General features: G+C 37.9%; 3 protein-coding genes and 1 long non-coding RNA gene across 6 annotated transcripts; 3 read left to right on the top strand and 1 right to left on the bottom strand.

Annotated features, from left to right (window-relative positions):
* Nucleotides 1–6,277: 6,277 nt before the first annotated feature.
* On the top strand, nt 6,278–9,309 carry LOC120011483 (protein NRT1/ PTR FAMILY 5.8-like). 2 transcript variants are annotated; one of them, XM_038862607.1, is made up of 4 exons: nt 6,278–6,326; nt 6,630–6,847; nt 7,689–8,203; nt 8,410–9,226. In XM_038862607.1, exons 1-4 carry the CDS (start codon nt 6,278–6,280, stop codon nt 9,224–9,226), a joined length of 1,599 nt encoding a protein of 532 aa, XP_038718535.1. The 2 variants fall into 2 exon arrangements, with proteins under 2 accessions (XP_038718535.1, XP_038718534.1); XM_038862606.1 differs by having other exon boundaries at nt 6,292–6,847; nt 8,410–9,309.
* Nucleotides 9,310–10,019: 710 nt separating this feature from the next.
* LOC120011311 lies at nt 10,020–11,481 on the bottom strand. Its single transcript, XR_005471001.1, has 2 exons — nt 11,220–11,481; nt 10,020–10,978 (listed from the first exon to the last, which is right to left on the bottom strand). It is a non-coding gene; the product is annotated as an uncharacterized LOC120011311 (long non-coding RNA).
* A 2,098-nt stretch (nt 11,482–13,579) lies between these two features.
* LOC120010352 (protein CREG1-like) lies at nt 13,580–16,459 on the top strand. The gene is made up of 6 exons (XM_038861122.1): nt 13,580–13,836; nt 14,202–14,237; nt 14,800–15,001; nt 15,659–15,737; nt 15,861–15,978; nt 16,147–16,459. The coding sequence occupies exons 1-6, from the start codon at nt 13,664–13,666 to the stop codon at nt 16,181–16,183; spliced, it is 645 nt and encodes a 214-aa protein (XP_038717050.1). The 5' UTR covers nt 13,580–13,663; the 3' UTR covers nt 16,184–16,459.
* Nucleotides 16,460–16,986: 527 nt separating this feature from the next.
* Nucleotides 16,987–20,960, top strand: LOC120011339 (protein CREG2-like). Of its 2 annotated transcripts, none has more exons than XM_038862430.1 (5): nt 16,987–17,789; nt 18,007–18,042; nt 19,974–20,175; nt 20,508–20,586; nt 20,714–20,960. In XM_038862430.1, exons 1-5 carry the CDS (start codon nt 17,623–17,625, stop codon nt 20,830–20,832), a joined length of 603 nt encoding a protein of 200 aa, XP_038718358.1. In that variant the 5' UTR covers nt 16,987–17,622; the 3' UTR covers nt 20,833–20,960. The 2 variants fall into 2 exon arrangements, with proteins under 2 accessions (XP_038718358.1, XP_038718357.1); XM_038862429.1 differs by having other exon boundaries at nt 16,987–17,822; nt 20,714–20,959.
* Nucleotides 20,961–21,326: the final 366 nt, after the last annotated feature.

Genomic DNA, 21,326 nt, shown 5'->3' with positions numbered 1-21,326 from the left:
AAATGAGTGGTGTCAGATAGATCCCTCACTTTAAATAAAGTGTGGGATCCCTCACCTTAGAATTTTCAAGCCTTGACTATTTATTACCATTATAGTTTGTCCTCCAGTCTCTAAATTTAAGTGTTGCTTGGCTTAGAGAGTTGGTGAGATGTTGCTTCGACGGACAGAGATTTACCTTAGTACAATATCATAGAATTTGATAGGAATGAAGCATTCTAAGTGGGTGAGAGAACCAAATTCAATTCTCTAACACTCGAGTATGTGTTCAATGCATTTGAGTGTCTACCTAAAACAATTTATCTCCAACCAACTCGATTAAATCACTTGCTATCAAGTTTATATTTCAAAAAATAATAATAACTTGGGGTAAATTTGGATGGGGATGGAGATTCCTCACCTTGCCAGTTGAGCAGGGGATCATCGAATTATTCCCTTTTAGCTGGTTTAGAAGATGACTAATCCTTTAAGAGACTCTAATCGAATAGAAGTAAACTTACGAAGAAAAAAAGAGTCAAATTGACTATACGGGTTAGGGTACTCTCACATAAGGGTGATCCTTCCATTGAACATCTGAAAGACCCTTCAAGTGACCCATAATACGAGGATGAGGTACCTCTCACCTGTGGGTGATCTGTCCATAAGAACATTTGAAAGACCCAACAGATGACCTAACAGGGTGGATAGGGGTGCACATCGGGTATGGAAACTCGGCCCGACCCGGTGACCAGGACCGGCCCTTGATCAGGACCGACCCCATGACCAGGACCAACCCAGGGCTTATGAGGCAGACCTAAGACCTTTTCTATCGGTCCGAGTCAAACCCAACCCAACAATAAAATAACAAAGTCGGGTTCCAAGTTATTATTTTACTAATTTTCAGGTTATCGGGTGACCCGATAACCCATCCGTATAACAATCATACATGAGAGGCATGAATGGTTAGTGGGTTGTTTCATACTTTTAAAGCCTCTTACCCTTTAGTTCTCTTTTATTTTTACAATGTGGGATGTGAAACTTCAAGGTCTTATATTGTCATTGATTTATCATCACCATTCTTCCTCCTCATCTTCCATTCTTCGTCCTCTATCCCATCACCATTCATATCAAGATCCCCTGTGTGCATATATATCTCATCATCTTGGGGCTGACTCTTTTCTCTCTCTATCTTCTCCATCATTACTAGATCATTCTCTTCTATGCGTGAGGCCACCCTTCCATTTCCATGGTTTCTTTATTTGTATATTTCCTAGGTGAATAAACCTCTCTTATACTTACGAATTTGGAATAAAGATTGCTATAAATGCAGTGTAGAATGTCCAAGTGTTGGCATCATGGTTGAAACTTATGTCAAAAATAATTGTACTATAATTAATCCATGACTTTTTCTATGTTCAAACTTCAAACTTTCGAAGCAAACTATGCCCTTTTTTAGTAAGCTATAGCTTCCTACTCTACCAGATGTTGACCGACTTAAATCAAACACCTTTGGATGTTGGCTTTTCAAAAACCTATATAGCTTAATGAGAGACACTAGTCAGATAGAATTCAGATTCATTTGCTTGCTTTAAGTATTCTGGTTGTTGTGGATCAAAAATAAAACTATGCAGTCTTATATCTTCATAATTGTCTGTTGGTTTTGAAGTTTTGGGATGTGTGAGGTAACCCTGCACTATCCCACATCGCAAACAAAGTAAGACAAGCAAACAGAACCGGCTTTAAAAGCAAATAAGGAAGCCCATAGCCCCTGTGTCTATTAAAAAAAATTAACTGGGCTTGTTAAGGCTACTGGGTCACCCGGAACCTGACCCAAAAAATCCAATAATCCGGTGACCTAAGACCCGATAGCCCGGTACTCTTAATAGGGGTATCGGACTGGTCACTCCTTTGTCAAAAATAATCGGGTCTGGTCAAACTCGACCCGATATTCACCCCTACAGGTGGAGGTAGTGAACCCAACAGTATAGTTGTGTCCTAATCCAATACCATGAAAGAAAGTTCAACCCAAACAATTTATAGTGGTGATGTCCGTTTTGGGTCTCAAGACCCACAAAGTTTTGTCCTTAAAAGGGTCATCTACAGTTGAGAGGTGTTGGACCTTAACTTATAAAACATTTTATTCTCCCTTGACTTTTCTGATGTGAGATTTTTAACAAGGATCAATCCCAAAAATATTATATTGTTTTTACCTCGAAAACAAAGGATCTAACTTGTTGATCATGTAAGTCTGTAAATGTCTATGAGACATCAAAAAACTACTAGCATCATATCCCTAAACCATTTCACTTCACAAAAAGAGATGTGGGTTGAACCCACCATAAAGATCCATCAACCCAATAACCACTTCTATTGAGAACCATGTCAGGTGCGCGTCCATACACGCACCCAATAAGCCCATACATTCCTCAACCAACCACTACCCACATATGGATTGGTTGTAACCAACAAATCCAATGAAGTACTATTAAGGAAGGCATTTGCCCTCATTATCAATAGATTACAACTTCCACATCTAAGTAATGTGGGATGTTCATATCAACTTCAAAAGGAGGTTCAAGGGGGAAACACCCGAAATAGCTTCCAAAAAATATACCACCCCTAGGTGGTTATTTTCCAAAGGATAATTATTAGGAGAAAATTACCACTATTTTGTCAATGATTTATGTATTTAATTCGTGAAACATAAATGGGCTTGACCAATCTTCAATTAATTGGGCTCTAATTTTTCACATAAGGCCCGTATGTTTGGGCCCATAATTTAAACCTGTAACCTACCAAGATCCAGATACATTTTTCAATGGGCTATCAATGTCCAGCTCATGTCGGACCAAAGCATCTCAAAGCCTGGTCAAGGCAAAACTAGCAACAAGTCAACGCCTAAAATTACAACGAAATGTTGTTCCACTACCGATCAAACTAGTTGACCATATAAAATCACACATCTCGCCTTGATTTATTTTCTAGGTGGAGTTATCTCCTTCAGAACTCTTGATTCTTGAGGCGTTTGGTCATCAAGGGTTTTCTGAGAATACTTTGTTTGTGTATGTCGAGGTCGTTTCTCGATCTTGTCGAGGTACTCTCCTCGCGGTCACATCACTTTGGGTAGCTCGTATGATGTGTTATTCTCCTCAATTTAGATGAGGAATTATCCTCGAGATTACATTCTCGAGCTTCTATTTGTGATGCTCGGATGTTAGTCCATAATATGTTGTGCCCTTAAGTTTGGAAACTCTAAGCAAAAGTAAAGCATAAAATCTTCACTACAAAGGAATCAAGCCCTATAATTCACTAAAGCTTTGCACAATTAATTATATATCAACAATGCTACAAGTAGATGCTAATATTTTTTTCTACACAATCCATTTGTTCGACAAAATATTTGAGATTAGGCTCTTAGGCAGCTATTGAATCCGCTCCAGACACTTTTCTGACAACATCTGGGTTTGCCTGATTTGGGCCCACGGGAGGAAGAATAGTAGCTGCCAAAGCAAAGTCAAAGGCATCTCCTTTCATTTCTTAGGGGTCTCCCAAGTTTAGATGAGGGATTGTTCTCATCAGCCAAAGATTACATACTCGGGCTTCTGTTTGTGATGCTCAAATGTTGGTCACCTCCTTGATGTTGGTGTTTGCCACCTCAGTATTCATGAATGATACTTAGGACGAAGGCCTGATCTGTGACATCATAGGACGTGACACATGTCATGCTATCACGAGAAGGATATTTTGGTATTATAATAGATTATAAAATATGCTTATCAAGGGTCAACTTGAATTGGAGCTAACCCTTTGGGTTCACTCAGGTGGAGGATTCAATATGCTCGAATAAAAATATCTAGATATTATCAGACAAGTCCAAGGTATCGATGAATCTCTAAACCACTATCCGTTTAGAGATTTTAAGCAAAAATAAAGCATAAAAGCTTCACTACAAAGGAATCAAGCCCTAGCATTCACCAAAGCTTTGCAAATATTTATCAACAATGCTAGAAGTAGATGTTGAGTCATATTTTTCATTGTTCATTCTAGCAGACATATAAGAATAACATCTATTCTGATATGACAAAATTCTAGAGATTCCTCCTGATTAAGAATTTAGCTAGCTAGATGCTAATATTTGTCTACACAATGAGTCGGTTTGACAAAGCTATCATTTGAGATTTAACATATATGTTAATATATATAGTGGTTTTAAAATGTCACATTAAATGCTAACATATATGGTATCAAAAATGGTTAAAATGGTATGACTATTTCCTACTATAAACTCTTTTTTTAAAGAAATAATTATTTTCTAAATGGGACAACCAAACTCTCTTTTTAGGCTAATAGTGTCACAACCACACACTGATTGATGTAAATATTTGTTTCTTTCCAATAATGTGCGGGGTCTTTTAAGATGACAAGTAATATATGCTTTTCCTTTATGAGATCGATAAGGTTGGGACTATTTTTAGACAAAAGGATCCACATGCATACCAATCTAGACGCATGCACTTATGCATGTCTATTCTATTATATCTCCCAAAACAAAAAGAGAAAGAGAAAGAGAGAAGATGGAAAAGAAAAGAGACTCTAATATTGTATGTCCCAATTAGTGTGGTAGCTTGAACAATAAAAAAGAAATTGTACAAATTTGTAAAGTCCCACATCGTTCAAAGAAGTGGTGACAATGCCCTTTTTAAGTGTTAAGTCCACCCTTTATCTACCACAAAGTCTTTTTCTAGGCTTGAGTGAGTTGGGCCTAGCCTACTTGCTTGGACTTAAGGAGAAACAAAGCCGTGCTGGCCCGATATATCCACGGGAACCGGACAACCCAAATCGGACAATATTGTTGGTATGTATGGGGGTGTGGATTTACAACATAGTATCGGAGCAATTCGATCCAGTTGGACATGACCTCTACTCTACTTTGGGTCTGGCATAACCCAGTCCACAAGTGTGGGGGAGTGTAAAATCCCACATCGTTAAAAGACGTGGTGACAATGCCCTTTATAAGGGTCAAGCCCACCCCTTACCTACAACAAGGTCTTTTCTTAGGCTTGAGTAAGTTGGACCTGAGGAGAAACAAAGTCGTGCGGGTTCGATGTATTCACATGAACTAGACAATCCAAAGCGGACAATATTGTTGATGTGTATGGGGTTGTGGATTTACAACAAAATTAGTGGAGGATTTATAAGCTTGATATTCTCAAGTTGTCGATAATTATAAATAGTAGGTGGTGGTACCAATTGTGTGAAAGATTTAGGGTTTAGGTGGTGGTACCAATCGCTCCATGTTATGTGTTTTGCCTATTTCTGATGTGTGTGTGCATGCATGCGTCATGCATGCCATATATATGTAAAACCATATAAACCTTGACATATTGATTCTGCATACGTCTTAATTAGTTGATCAGACTAGAGATGGAAGGTTGTTATTCTATCTCTGCATAGGTAGAAAACGTGCACTTTGAGATCCCCAAATTGTATCTCAGGGGATACTCCGACGCACAAGTTAAATTGATAAGCAACAAGATTATTGAGAAAACCTAACAAAGGGGCTATTAAAAAGCATCGTCCTTGTGGATGCTCTAACGCATGATAGTAAGTAGTTTCAAAACGTATATAATTCAGTAGTTTTGTGAAAGATTGATTGGCCATTACCTTTCATTGGTGGAGGACTGTATATATTCATAGCTAGCTAAGAAGAAGAAAAATTCTTTGGCTTTCATTGTCAAATATACACATTATGGCATCAAAATGAATAAATACCAGCCTTTATTACTCCATCATAAACACCTTTTGTTAACACATAAGGGTCAAAAGGAGGTCAACATAAACTTTTTGACCCTTTATTGCACATCAATGTGCATATTTTAGTGTATTTAACTATCTGGATCAGTAGGAGTCTGTAGGGTGATTTATAGCTGAAGTGATGTATGGACAAAATTTATGTGTATCATGTGAGACATGTGGAGCTCACGAATTATCTTCTACATCCAATTCAACGGCTGAGATAATTGAGATGCCAACTGTGATCTTGCATGTTGACATATTTCATTTCTTGATAACTTCGCCAATTGAAACACGAAGTGGGGTTTTTTTTCTTTCTTTCCCTTTTCTCATTCAATCCGAATATTAGTTATATAAAGGAGTATAGCAAAGCAAAGCAATATTAGTGAGTGTCCCATTATACCACGAAAAGCAAATAGCCTTAAATAGAAAGATTGTGGAGGTTTCCTATATAACTAGAGCTTTTTATAATACAGAGTTAATATAATCTTCTTCATTTCAACGTATAATGGCTGGCGGACATAGAGGACTCAACAAATCATGTACTGTTCTCATAGGTTCGGCCTTTCTCTTCTGCTTTTGTTAATCTTTTGTTTTTGTTCAGCTGATCGCGTGCCTGTGTCTGGGTGGTTCTTGGATACTCACTCTCCCAAACCAATAAAGTTTTGGGTTCGAGTGGGGATTGTCCTGAAATAAATACTTGCGGGTTACAAATGGTGCCAAGCTCAGGCCCAAAACGCACAATACCTTAATAATGGTTCTCCTCGTACCGATTTGATTTTGCATGAATATCATTTTTTTTAACAATTTCAAATGGTTTTTGATTAAATTTGTTTGTTTTTGTATGTGGGTGATGTTAGTGATAGCTGGTATGGAGAGGTTTGCATTTAAGGGGGTGGCATCAAACTTAGTGACATACCTAACAGATGTGGTTAAGATGAGCAACTCGGCTGCAGCAAAGACAGTGAATAGTTGGGTTGGATTGACATCAATAATGCCACTCTTAGTGGTACCTCTTGCTGACTCTTATTGCGATCGATATTCCACCATTTTGGCCTCCTCTTCTTTGTATGTTCTGGTACGTAATTCTCTCTCTCTCTCTCTTCATATTCTTGTATTCTTCTCTTCCAGTAAAATCACTTCTTGGGGCAACATGTTCGTGCATATTGATTGTGATGATGAATCCCTGTTTGATTTAATGATGAGGCAGAAAGGTTTTTATACTTTTTGGATCATCCGAAATCTAAAATTGTCTAGTAGAAATCAAAAGCTTAAACCTCGAAACTGTGTGAAACTTGGATAGCTGACTCAAAACATCGATTCGCACCAGACTAGTGCGATGCATAGTTTCTAAACCCTTATCGTATCAGCGGTGGTTCAACTGATTGAGCCGCGACTAGTGGTATGCCCAACCACTTTTTCGTAATATTCCATCGTTTAAGCCTAAAATTTAGCGGTTTTGCCCTTTTAAGAACATTTCGTTTCTGTTATATTTTTTTAACGAGAAGTTCGAATCGTGTTTTGTCGATTTTGACTTGTTTCGAATTATTAGTAGTAGTGATTTATAGGTCTAACATGATTTTGTCATTTTCGACACTTTCTTTAGGGTTTCTTTGTTTTTGTTTAAATAAAACTGTGAGCCATCGGGTGAAGTAACCTTGAAATATAATAACTTTAAACTTTCAGTATCCTCTGTTTTGTTCTTCTCCTGTAAGGTATTGATGTAGTCCGTACCTTTGATCCGTTTCGGTTGTGCGTTATTTAATTTCCATGATTTCAATGTTTCTGTCTAAGACATTTGTGGTAAATTCGATAAACTCCTAATGACACCTTTAATCTTAAAGTTCTTGCTTAATATGAAAAAAAATAATTTTGTTCTATCTTTGATGTTTTTCCTCCTTTGCCTTACTCTTCTCAAGGGGCTTGTGGCATTGACATCGACAGCATTTGCTTCGGCATCGTCTCCTGCAAGCAAAATAAGCACTTCTTCATTCCGATTTTGGTCTCTCTGCTTGATATCACTAGGCCAAGGTGGATACAATCCATCCCTGCAAGCATTTGGAGCAGAACAACTTGAAACTGAAGACGAATTGCCCTGCACCAAAGATGACCAGAAGCCAAACAAGAAGAGTGTGTTCTTCCAATGGTGGTACTTTGGTGTATGCACCGGCAGTCTTTTAGGTGTTACAGTTATGTCATACATTCAAGACACTTTTGGTTGGGTCCTGGGATTTGCAATGCCAACGCTCGCAATGGTTTTATCGATCGTATTCTTCTCGTATGGAACCCGGATATACAGATACATTTCAAAGGATGAATCGATGCACAACAGGAGCTTCAGCGGCATGGTTCGCTCCATCAAGGAAATTGTATCTAAATTGAAGCCTACAAAGATTTCCCTATCAAATGAAAAATCCGCAACCGTGGAGCTAGAGTAAGTTTCTTTTTTCTTTCAGATGAGTATGTGTTCATGTATGTGGACTCAAGCATTATCATGTGAGACATATGGAGTCCACGAATTCATTTGGATCTTATGCGTCCAACGCAACAATTGAGATAACTGAGATATTAACTACTAAGATTTTTATTATTTTCATTTTTGGTCAAGCATTGTTGATAATTCTACATGTTTTTTTATAGGCTTCAGGAGAAACCGCTTTGCAATCAGAATTCGGGCAGCATGAATGCTCTGGAACAGAATCCGCAAAAATGCAACAATCTACTTATGAATGCCAGAGTAGTTCTCCGGCTTCTCCCTATTTGGACAATGCTGCTAGTGTTTGCAATCATTTTCCAACAACCTGTAACTTTCTTTACGAAGCAAGGCATGACAATGAAGAGAAACATTGGCAGTTTCAAAATCCCACCAGCAACACTACAGAGTGCTATTACAGTATCCATAATTCTTTTGATGCCGCTATATGACAAAGTTTTGATTCCAACTACAAGGCTGATTACTCGCAAAGAAAAGGGTATCAGTGTTATGCAAAGAATGGGGATCGGTATGTTCCTATCTATCATAGCCATGGTCATAGCTGCGGTAGTTGAGATGAGAAGGGTCGAGATCAGCAGAATTGAGTCAAAATCAGAAACGGTGCCATTGAGCATATTTTTGTTGCTGCCTCAGTCTATTCTGCTAGGCGTGTCCGACATCTTTACTGTCGTTGGGATGCAAGAGTTCTTCTACGGTGAAGTTCCGGTTAGAATGAGAACAATGGGGCTTGCACTTTACACTAGTGTATTTGGTGTGGGGAGCTTCTTGAGTGCTTTACTTATCTCCCTTGTTGAATTTTTCACAAGTTCAAGAGGAAAAGAAGGAAGCTGGTTCTCTGACGACTTGTGCGAGGCCCGGCTAGACAAATACTACTGGCTTCTGGCTTTGTTAAGTGCACTCAGCTTGTTTTTTTATGTGATTTTGTGTAGATTTTTCAAGAGTAGAAGTGAATTGGAAAACTAGAACTTGTAGTCAGTGTCTCTGTTTTGGGCATGGTGACTTTGTACAGTGACTTTCGTTAGTGTAAATATACAACACTTGGCTTCTCTGCTTGCCAATTTTGAAGAAATATAGCCTCGCACACGCTCACCCCCATATACCCCCAGCATGCTCACCCCCATATGAGAATCTCACCCAAGTACCTTGGGTACTTGGGAAGTGTAACCATTGGGGTTACCTAGAGGTGTAAAGTGGCCCAGTCCAGCCCACATGCGGCCCGTCATTTGTGTGGGTCGTGCTTGCTCTTCCAGCCTGCGAACCACAAATCCAGTGCCCCGACACGCTTAAGAACCCCAACCCAGTCCGTTATCATATATTGGGTTGGACCTAGCACGACCTGTGGACCTCGATCGGCATGCTAATGGGCTCTCGACCCATTTGACACCATTAGGGGCTACCCTTGATTCTCTTCTTTCACTTTTATTTCTACTTTTTCAATGGTTATAAATAATATGAGCTTGTTTAGGAAAATAACCAAGCCCAATTTATGCCTAGTTTCAACTTTCAAGCACAACTTTGTTTCAACTTTCAAGTATTCGGGTATAACACCTATTGGTAGACTACCCTGCCTAGGCCATTGAAGAATTTGTGCTTAAATCCTAAAGGAAGGTTGGGGTGGAGATGTTTCAACTACTTAGATGGCCAAAAAAGTAGGTATGGAAGGGGCGAGGGCTATGCTAGTTGTTCAATAAAAGCAAACAAACATTCTATCTTAGATGGCAAGATTGCAAGCGGAAAAGCACCGACTAACTACATGTCTGGTAAAGCACCAGTGAACTTTCAACTTTATATATCCAGCAAATGCACTGCCAATGTCCAGCCAAAAACTAACAACCATCTTTCGAAAAGACGCCGAAATACCATATACATGTAAGAAATTTTTGCAAAGAAAGCTTAACCATAACGAAACACTTGATTATCAGGCAACCCTCAATACCAGTGCTATAAAAAATGAAATAAAGCTCCTCCTAAAGAACAACAAACTTGGCTCCAATTAAAAGATCTCATCAAATGCAATGTTCTGTCATAGTATAAAGAAACTGAAAACTAATAAGAGGCCACAATAATACTATCTACAGAAAATGGGATCAGTCCGTTTTCACTGTGTGGTGAAAGATAGATTGTAAGTCTCATTCATTGCTAACCTTACCTCATTGGTGAGAACCATGAGCATGACCATTACCATTCACAACCATCTCGACCACAACTCCATTCTGCTTTGGCTCATCTTCCTTAATCTCATTATCGACTTCATCTTCATCAGAATCCAAAGTGAACCGGGCATTACTTTCCAACTGAATAATTTCTGCCCCAAGTGGTCTGTACCGCATAAATTCACCCCCATAACCATTCTTTTTGCCATGACTGAGTATATACCCGCCACCATAACCACAAGAAATGCAAGATGGCAATTGAACATAAGTGTCGCTATGGTTCTTCCACGATGATACTCTTGGTGCCCCTTGCACCTGACAGTGTAATTCCCTCTACTCTTCTCGTGCAGAAAGCAACCATTAACCATTAAATTGGTATAAAGAGAAAGACCATCTGGACAAACCATATTCCTAGCAAAATCAGCCCAATCCCGCAAGCTAATCTTGGGTATGGACTCGATTTAGGCGATCGCAATTCAAGAATTGTTGAAAATATACAAATTAAAATCGGCACAAGCAAGAGATCAGAGTACCGGTTCTCAATCCCACTTGTGTCCTGTCTCTGCAAATAAAAAAACAAGAGTTCCTCAACGAAAGCAAAATGTGCAATCAAATTAAGGATCACCGAAGGGAAACGAAGATAGCTGATGAAATTCGTCAAGAGACCCAAAACAGAATACAATAAAAATAGAGCTGCGACAGCGAGAACTTCCAATTGAATGGCAGAACTGAGCGAGTCGCTCGAGTTAACCGCGTCAAAGAGTGAAATCAGAGAGTTTACAATGAATAGGAAAAAAACCCACAAGCGAAGATATTGGACACAGAGGATGGATCTTGATTCGGGCTTCCGTGGTTTGCTGTGTTTGCTGATGATTTTCTCGTCAATGTTTTGGTCATCGTCGTCGTTGGTTTATTGATTTGATTGAGCGGCGAAGAAGGACTAGAGCATGTGTTTGGATTTGGTAGAGATTCGATGTCTGGATTTGCAGTGTTGTTCGTGATATTGAAGGTCTCGCCGATTTGTTATGGTCTGAAAACGAAGCATACGATGGTTTGTCAGCTTGTGGTGTTGACCCGAAGATTCGATTATGTTGTCAGAGCGAGACCAAATGGTCGTTGTGCTATGTTATTGGGCTGGGCTTAGAGTCTATGTTTCTAAAAGGCCTTTGTTCATTATGGGCCGAAAATTGTCTTTAAGTTTTACATTAATAATTCTTCGACCGGACATTCCACGTAAGCCCGATAAGATGAAAGCCCATTAATCCGCCTTAACGCTCTCAAGTCAAAAGCCCATGTTGCGGGTCCCATAAATTCAGCTGTATCTCTACCAGATCTCAGGCCACGTGGTTGGCTAATTTTTTATTATATATATAATGACTACATAAATATAACAACATAAATTTTGATAATGGTCTGTTTGGTAGACAATTTTGATAGTAGTATGTATGATAGCATATATTGTGGTAATAAATGGTAACAGATATGATTCTTGAAATATTGATAGTATTTGATTGTACTTTTGCTGGTAGTATATATATGCTGTTAAAATTGTTGTGAAAATTACATACATAGGTATTATGCATTAAGGGTGTTTCGAAGTTAACAATAAAAACAAGGGTAGTTCAGTAATGTAATCTAAAAATTGTCTTAAAAATGTTCAACTTGGGACAATTTGGAGAAGACAATAAAATGTTCCCAAAATTATCTGGGAATATGTGCTGTAAAAATGTCATTTGGTGGACCAAAACAATATATTGTGTCAGAATTGCGTCAGTACAATATATTGTTATTCAAAAGTGTTAACGAAACAAACCTTAAGTACATCTACTTTTAACTTTTTAGCTATTAGATCTAATCAAATTGGAGATTAAAGTTCATTTAGAGTTTAGGTATTATAATTTAGGGTTTATGAGAACAATGAAAAAGTATTTGAGAGTTAGTTTAAGGACTTAGGATTTTAGAAATCATTTGGTGATAGTTTAACTGGTTATCTTTTCGGATTTAGGACATAAAGAATCTTGCCTGAGAACGGGAGTATGATTCTAAGTTTATGCGGCTATTTCAAGTGGTTTGTACTAGGTCTCGATCCAACTAACTTGTCAGGCAAGTTTACAAGTACCTAATCTGGCCCAACTTTGGGCTTAGTGGACTATCCAAAAAGGCACCTACCCGAGGCCCTGAGTTATTATCAGTTTAAAAAATTAAGATTTTAGAATTTTGAGGATACGAGTATAATTCAAGATTTGATGTCAACCATTTGGTCAGATTTAATGGTATAAAAATAAAAAATAAAAATATTTACTTTACCTAAAATACCTGAGAGTCAATGGCAAAATTATCTTTTGTTGATGATTTACGGTTGACATCATTATTTTTTTATTATTATATGGGAAGAGGATGGGGGACAAGAATTTGAAGCCTAGAGACTATATATCATATATATAAGTGTCATTTGAGTTACTCATGGTTGTCAGTTGAAATTATTTGTTACGACTAAGGCTCCGTTTGGGGCTCTGTATAGGATAGTATAATATTGCTATCCAACGTATATATAACTTGATGTATAATTTAATCTTATCCAGTGTTTGGAAAGAATATGATATTAGGTTTATATAGTATAAGATTTGTGATAATATGTCTGGATTACCCGTAATTAAAGTGAGAGTGAAAGTCCTTTTTGTCATTTGACATGTGATTCTTTATATTAAGCGCTCCGTATAAAATAAAAATGAGTTGCAAGTGTTTGATTCTTTATATTAAGCGCTCCATATAAAATAAAAATGAGTTGCAAGTGTTTTAATATTATACAATCGACATTGTATAAGAATCACTTCTGTATAAAATTATACTATTCCGAATATTTTAAAAATCATCCAAAAATCCAATAACTTCATTAAAAGATAATTTTAAATTATACAAAAACTTATCCTCTCCTCCAATGGAAGCCTAGAAGTCTAAACACACCCTACATTATTTATTTTTTTTCAATGGTTGATTTTGATTCTGAAATGAATGCATTTAACGGCTTAAAAATGGTTCGGATAATAACCCTTTATGAGTGGACCCAAAGTCAAGCCCGCCTTGTGTCTCTCTGACTCTCTGCATAAGAGGGTTTTTTTTTTTTTTTTGGGTTCTGCTCTGTATATATGTAGCAAGTTTGTGTATAAATAAAATAGACTTTTTTGTACAGAGAAACATCATCTCTGACCTTTGCGTGCATCGGCACCTAATATACAGACAGACAAAAATGGCTATCAGGGACGGCGTTCGCTCTTCCTTTGTTATCTATGTGGCTTTGTTCTTATTGGGCTGTCAAGATTCTGTAAAGGGACACTTCCTGTCTACTTCGAAACCCGATCGCCATGACGCTGCTGCCAGTGCTCGTTGGCTGGTATCACAGAATTCTTGGGGGGTTTTGAAGTATATCTCTTTTCTTTATTTCACTATTGTTCGTTGGATTGGTCATTCTTTATATGTTTGGTTTGGTTCCAAATAGTTTTGTGGATGGTGAGTTAGGTTGAGAGTAATTTTATTTGATTGACTGTATTCTGTTTTGCAAAGCCTGGAACTTGAAAGAGAACCAATGGGTATTATTTTGTTGGAGGCAGTGAAGCTTTATGTGGTTTAATTGACTGTGATTAGAGGGTCACAAGGAAAAGGAAATGGTTTATTGTTGTTTTTTGTTTTGGAACTTTTGTTGATATGTTGTGCCCAGGAGTCTGCATATGATATGGCTTTTAGAGTGCTGGACTTGACTAACACTGGGTTATATTTTGATTTTGCAGCACCCTATCAAGTGATTTGGGTGGCACACCCTTTGGGTAAGATATTCTTCTTGTTTAACCTGACATATTTTGTGTTCATTGCATTATTTGACTTTTTATGTTTTTCTTTTGGGGAAATGAGAATGCCATGACTTGTTTATGAAACACACCCTTGATCAACTGTAAGCTTAATTTACCCTTGATTGGTATTGATCCAATTTATATCATAAAATGTAACCATGGTTCCCAGAACTTAGCAAGGTATACCACATCGAAGTTTAATTAATCACCCTATTAGCCTAAGACTCTTGAAGTTGTCTCACACCTTTAAGGACTAGGAGCAAAGTTGTTCTGCTGCCTTAAGGAGCTTTAGTAAATACACATTTCAATCACATTTTGACATTATCTAGAAAATCTGACACCACATCGTTTAGCTGACACTAATTATGCACTAGCAAATTTTAGCTTTCATTTCTTTTTACAGTGTTCGGACTAACTATAGAGCTAGCGATCCTCTAGCTCTTGCATTTATATCTAGTTTCCTGAACTTGCAATGCTATTCTTAGTCGCTTAATTTTTGCTTCTCATATCTCAACAAGATTGTATAATTTCTTTGCAGGAATGTTGTTTCTTTTAGTGATGGACCATATGATAAAGGCACTGGCATTCCTTACTTCTATTTGACAACTCTTGATCCAACTGCGAGGAATGCACTAAAAGATCAGAGGTCATCATTCACTATCAGTGAGTATCCTTTAGGAACTTGTGGCAAGAGAGACCCTATGAATCCCGCTTGTGCGAAGATTACATTAACAGGAAAGGTGCGTTGCAAAAGGAAGTGCGTGAAATAAATATGTGCATTCACCCGGGGGGGGGGGGGGTCTGTTTATAATATGCTATCTATATTCTCAACTGCCGCTGTGATTCTTTGTTTACTTGGTTTTAGCTTAAATATATTTGTATTACCACAATTTTGTTTTTGTGTCTTATGATAAAAAGTGTTTGTAAGGTTCTAATGGCATTGCTCTCTGCGACTCTACCACAGTTTTTTCCCTTCATACTTGGGTGGCTGTGCACAAAATTTGATGCACCATGAGAGCTGATGATAGACTTACTATGCTCATGGTCCCCGTTTCAAGCAAGGAATGATTCGAATGAAATTGCCATTATCAACCTTATCTGGGAAATCCTTCTTTAGGACTATATCAGAATTTGCATGTGCCTCAATCAATGTCATGTGTGGTGAAGTTAGAACAGATAACATTCTGAGGATTGGATTTAATTGCACTGCATGACTTTCCAGATATTTTATTTTCCTAAATTTTTTTATGTACTATAATTTAGTTGCAAATAATGTGGATGAGCTTTCAATGAAAATCTATTAGTATATAATCGGGGAAAAGCAATATCTCTTTTTGTTGCTGATTTCTCTTGAAATTTGGGTCATACTTTAGATGATTTTCATCATAATTTTCTAGTTGAAGGAACTTGAGGAAAACTCCAAAGAAGCAGAATTGGCACGGAATGCCTTGTTTACAAAGCATCCAGAGATGAAGGGTATGTACTATAATATTTATATACCGGCAGCATCTTTTACATGTTTTATTTTTCAATCATTTGCTCAATGTTAATTGTTAAAGCCCTTGACTTCTTTTTGTTTTACCTTTTAACTGTTGACAGGCTGGCCTAAGAAACACAACTTCCAGTTTTTCGAATTGGAGATTGAAGATATATTTTTGATCAATTGGTTTGGTGGCCCGAAGGCTCTCACGGTGGAGCAGTACCTGCATCATAGAAAGTGAGTATTCGGGCACTGTAATAAGTAAAATTCTTCTGGAAACAAATGTAATTTCTCTACTATGTTATTTCTTTCAGAATAACAAAAAGGGATTTCATATCTCAAGTGCTTGATTCACCATTCTGGTTTTTAGTTACTTAAAATGTGTTATTCGGCTATAACATGCAGGGACAAGTCCAACTCTATTCAGTGGATGCCCTACTGATCTTCGTTCCTTCGCTGCTTCTTCGGTACCAGTCTTCTGTGTATGTTGTGTTCAAGCAAGGCATCAGGGATACCATGAAGCAATTGTTTATATAATGTTTTATTGTTCCCACCACACTCCAACCAGTGTTGAAAAATAATGATGGATAGCAAATTGATTCAAAATGTATCTGATTATTATGACTTGTACCATATAATAATGGTTATGGACAATAGTGATTGATGTATGTATGTTCTTAAAGTCAGTGAAATGCAATATGATAATGTGTTTTTCTTTGATTCTTGCTCCATATCCTCCCTATATGTGTTTTATATGTTATATCGTTCCTTAAATGGTTCTTGTTTCAGGCCAGCAAATTCAAGTCGTGCTTCAAATTCTGGTATTTTCTTTTCAAATTGATTTCGCTGATTTTGGTTTCACAGGCATCCTAAATACATGAGTCGAAAGGTGGTGATGTGAAGAGTTGAATTGGAGTTCCCAGCGGAAATGATTCATTCCTAGTCAACTCGGCCACCCATGGGTGGTTAAATGTTGGAATACTTTGTTCCAATCAATGTAGCAGGTAGGATAGTCGTTGATTTTGATTATATACACGCATGTAAGACCTTTTAACATCCAACATTTTCTACATGGGGTTTCTAAGCTCAATTGTTTGCAAACGTCAAAATGGGCCTTCAAAACTATCTCATACTAGTCTGGCCCAACCCAAATCACATGTAATATGGGCTGGGCCCACTGGATACACGACCATTTCCCCCAAAGCCTTTCAAAGTTCATCCGAGTTCCACATTCGGAGCTCCGACCCCCAAACCTTTCCACATTCGACCATCCACCGCATCACCGAAAACCTACGCTTCACCGAAATCCCAATCTCCAGACCGGTGTCGGAGCCTCAACTTTCGCTTTAGAGATGTTCGCCGGATAAAGATTCCCAAATACTAAAATGGGGTCACGCGTGGAAGGAACTTGCGATAAGCAAAATAAAGGCAACAAGGAACAATTCATATGCTGTACATTCCGTCTGAACCCTGATAAGAGGAAAGATATCTGTTTGGTAAAGCGTACCGCTAACTGATGAGTTAACGTAGACGCTTACTATACAAAAAAAAGGCTTTTGAAAACGGCCGAAAATGGCGATAGTTGCAAAGTGAAAACTTATGCTGATGATTCGGCGAATTCTGGCCGTTTTTCTTTTTTTCTTTTTTGTTATCTAATCTGCTGCGACCCTTGTTCGTGAAGTTCTATGAATGTTTACTGCTGGTAACCATTTGAAGCATTGTGGACTTCTCCTTCTCTGTAACAATTTTTTGTACAGGCGCAATTCTCTCTTTAGTTTGAAGGTAGTCTTTACAAAGGCAATTTGGCTTCTCTTTATGCACCGATATAAATAAGGAGAGCTTGTCTAGTACATATTCATCTTCTTATTCAGCTTTCCTTCTATGCACATATTACCCAAACACGCACAAATGGCAACAAGTGGCCTTGTTAATTCTTTCTTTGTCATCTATTTGGCCTTCTATTTTCTGGGTTTTCAAGATTCTGTGCAGGGACGCTTGCTATCTACCTCGAAACCTGATCCAAATGCTGCTGCTGCTAGTGCTCGTTGGTTGGTCTCCCAGAATTCTTGGGGGGTTTTGAAGTAACTTTCTTTCTTCTTTTTAATTTTGAGTTCTTCATTCCAAATAGCTGTGATGAGGGTGGGTTACGTTGAAGTTTTTTATTTTTCATGATATGTTCTGGCTGTTAGAATATTGTTTTTCTTTGTCGATTTTTAGAGTGTTTGGACATAAAAATTGAAGCTTTGTTAAATTTTGATTTTGCAGCACCCTCTCAACTGAATTGGGTGGAGCGCCCTTTGGGTAAGTTTTTTTTTGGTATCATTTGCTATTCTAGTTGATTGAGCTTGCTTATATTCTGACAACTGGTTTTTTTAGTTCATTAGAGCAAATGCAATAAGAAACAATTTACTGGGCCAACATTTTTGTTGACCCGGTCCCACCTCTATTACACAAAAAGGCAAGTTAAACACGTATTCTAATACAGCCACATCAGTAAAACACAAATTTCTATACACTTTTTCTTCCCACACACTTTCTCTTTCTACCCAACCCAACAACATTCCATTTCTCCATATTATCCACAACAAAACTACACCAAAACATTAAATATCAATACATCCACATCAGCAAAACACTTATCCCAATACAGCCACATAAGCAAAACACATTTTACAATACAGCCATATCAGCAAAAGACAACATGTTTGTTGGCTCAATACCACTTCACCATTGCATTTGCCCTATAGCTTTGGATTCATAACGAAAGTACTAATACTTGTCCATAAGATACATTAGAAGTGCATTAATTACTTAAGTGCAAGCTTTTTAAGTTGTTACTGAGAATTTTTCAATCTTGTCATGAAGAAAAACGGTTCATATTGTACGAGAGAGGAGAGACAAAAAAAACTAATAGCTGATTTCATTCTTAATATAAATCTGATCATCTTGATGTGATTCAAAAAGTTGCACCCAAATACCCAATACTTGGTTAATGTGGTTGTGGCAGAAAAGGTGTGATCAACATTAGAGAATATATATGGTCGAAGTTCGAGTAATTATCCTATAGAGTAAGGACGACGGCCACCACTGGTTCAGTGGTTGGCATGTCTTCACCCTGTCCATGAGGACACTGGCTCGAGTCCCCACCCTTGCCCTTGTGTCCTTACTTTAAAAAACAAAACAGACCAAGTCCAGTATGTTTTAGGCAATGTTTTAAAAGTCGGGTTCGGAAACCGAGGCACTCGACTTATTTGAGGCGAGGCGTAACGAGGCGTAAGCATCGGTAAGAATTAATCTAAAATGTATATGTACATATTCAAATAATATAATCATATCAATTTATGAAGACATAACTCCATCTATCATCAATTCAAGTGATCAAGTCTCTAAATAACAATAATAATATTAATAAAATAAAAAATCACCAAATAATATCATCAATTCAAGTCTTAACTCTTAAGTAACAACTAATAAGTAATAAGTAATAACCATCATCAATTCAAGTCCAAGGCTCTAAGGTCTAAGCAAAACAATCATCAAACAATATTTAGAAGTCTAAACTGGGCCGAAATAAAGAAATTGGGCCAAAATAAAGAACTTGTGCCAAAAACTAAACTGGCCCGAAATAACTCCCGCCTCTTACGCCTTGAGGCTTAGCTCCTCGAGGCGTCCACCTTATGCGACTGAGGCACACGCCTCTCCGACCTCCGTTAGGGGCGTACGCCCGGAGGCAGCTCGATTGCGCCTCGCCTTGAGGCGCGCCTCAGGGCGTACGCCCCAATCGCTTTTCAAAACACTGGTTTTAGGGGCTCTTGAAAGTTCTCACAATTTCAGGTGCAAAACTGTGTCACCCATTATGAGCTCTTATTCTTGGATCCTTTAGTATTTTAGCAAGTAACTCTGAGTCCTCCTACATAACCAAGATTGTGTAATCATCCTACGAGAGGAGATGAATAGGATGGAGAAACACAGTTTGTTGCAAATGATTGTTGGGGGGTCATATTGGACCAAGGGTTTCTTACTAAAATAGTTATTTTCTCTCTTCTGATATGTATTGATCGTTGTGAACTTGTGATTTATCTTTACAAGGTCTGGACTAATTGTAGAGCTAGAATTGATCTGCCAACTCTTGATCTATAAATAGTTTCCTGAACTTGTAATGCTATTTTCAGCGACCTGAATTTTCTTTTCTGCCTTTTATATCTCAACAAGATTGTGTAACTGCACTGCAGGAATGTTGCTTCTTTTAGCGATGGACCGTATGATAAAGGTATTGGCATCCCATACTTCTATTTGACAGCTCTTGATCCAACTGCAAGGAATGCATTAAAAGACCCGAGGTCGTCCTTCACAATGAGTGAGTACCCTTTAGGAACTTGTGGCAAGACAGATCCTATGAATCCAACATGTGCGAAGATCACGCTAACCGGAAAGGTATGTTGCAAAAATAAATAAATAAAATCTTCATAATATGCATAACCACTGGTTTCTGAATTGCACCCATTATTGCTATTTCCTTAAGCTGCTACCTCTTAAGACTCTTAAGCTGCTAGTTTTGATTAAAGTAATGGAAATGAATAGCATTTTCTAAAGAAAAGCCTATTAGGATTCAATTTTAGCAGCTGATATTTAATTGTAAGAACTTTATATCACTAATCCATCACCTTATCGACATTGCTTTGTTGTTTTTCTGCAACTTTTTGATGATCGTAGCGTTTTGTTGATTTCTCTTGAAAGTTGTGGTATAATTGGGATTATTTTGCTAGTTGCTAGAGCTCAAGGAAAACTCTGAAGAAGCTGAATTTGCTCAGAATGCCTTGTTTACAAAGCATCCAGAGATGAAAGGTAATTACAACTTACAAGAACTCAAGAACATTTGCATATAACCGCAGCGTCTTAGAGCCTAACACAGTTGCCTTTTGTTTACTAATCAAGATGTTTTCCTTGTCTGTTCCATTTGGATGTTTGACAGACTGGCCCAAGGATCACAGCTTCCAGTTTTACAAATTAGAGATTGAAGATATATTTTTGATTAATTGGTTCGGTGGTCGTAAGCCTCTCACGGTGGATCAGTACCTGCATGCATCCTAAACTATGAGTATTAATTGGAGCAGTCTTTACCATGTTTACATATACTGTCAATATATATATAAAAGTGCTGCTGGAAATAAACGCAGTTTCTGTAGTTTGTTAACTTTTCTTCAGAATCATAATAATAATAAACTGATTATTCTATCTTAACATACCAAAATACCTTCCACTTTCATCGATGAGCCACCTCGACCGTCGACCAAGGCAGAGCCAAGGAATTGAAAGAAAGCATAACGGTGAGCCCACACGAGGCACAGTAACTGAGAAAAGAGTATCTCAACAAGATTGAGATGTCCCTTTGGTATAAAACTGAGCATGCCACCTCGGAAGCCTCGGATCACTGAACACTAAGAATCAACTCCACTTAAGGAAGCAATCACGACGAGATTCACCCTCCTATAAATCCACCAAAGAATCAAAAAAGAAGAGATATACTCCTATCAATATTAGGAGACCTCTAGCACTGGATAAAGTATCTTAAACCCTGTACTCTT

The sequence above is a fragment of the Tripterygium wilfordii genome, chromosome 12 (assembly GCF_013401445.1).
Source record: "Tripterygium wilfordii isolate XIE 37 chromosome 12, ASM1340144v1, whole genome shotgun sequence".
Classification (NCBI taxonomy): domain Eukaryota; kingdom Viridiplantae; phylum Streptophyta; class Magnoliopsida; order Celastrales; family Celastraceae; genus Tripterygium; species Tripterygium wilfordii.
This window is presented reverse-complemented; position numbering and strand designations above follow the sequence as displayed.

Coding starts and splice junctions, on each gene's coding strand:
- LOC120011483 (XM_038862606.1), top strand. CDS start 6,554: ATGAATATCATTTTTTTTAACAATTTCAAATGGTTTTTGATTAAATTT. Junction 6,848..7,688: donor CCTCTTCTTTGTATGTTCTG/GTACGTAATTCT, acceptor ACTCTTCTCAAG/GGGCTTGTGGCATTGACATC. Junction 8,204..8,409: donor TCCGCAACCGTGGAGCTAGA/GTAAGTTTCTTT, acceptor GTTTTTTTATAG/GCTTCAGGAGAAACCGCTTT.
- LOC120010352 (XM_038861122.1), top strand. CDS start 13,664: ATGGCTATCAGGGACGGCGTTCGCTCTTCCTTTGTTATCTATGTGGCT. Junction 14,238..14,799: donor TTGGGTGGCACACCCTTTGG/GTAAGATATTCT, acceptor ATTTCTTTGCAG/GAATGTTGTTTCTTTTAGTG. Junction 15,979..16,146: donor CAGTACCTGCATCATAGAAA/GTGAGTATTCGG, acceptor TATAACATGCAG/GGACAAGTCCAACTCTATTC.
- LOC120011339 (XM_038862429.1), top strand. CDS start 17,623: ATGCACATATTACCCAAACACGCACAAATGGCAACAAGTGGCCTTGTT. Junction 20,176..20,507: donor AGATCACGCTAACCGGAAAG/GTATGTTGCAAA, acceptor TTATTTTGCTAG/TTGCTAGAGCTCAAGGAAAA. Junction 20,587..20,713: donor AAAGCATCCAGAGATGAAAG/GTAATTACAACT, acceptor GATGTTTGACAG/ACTGGCCCAAGGATCACAGC.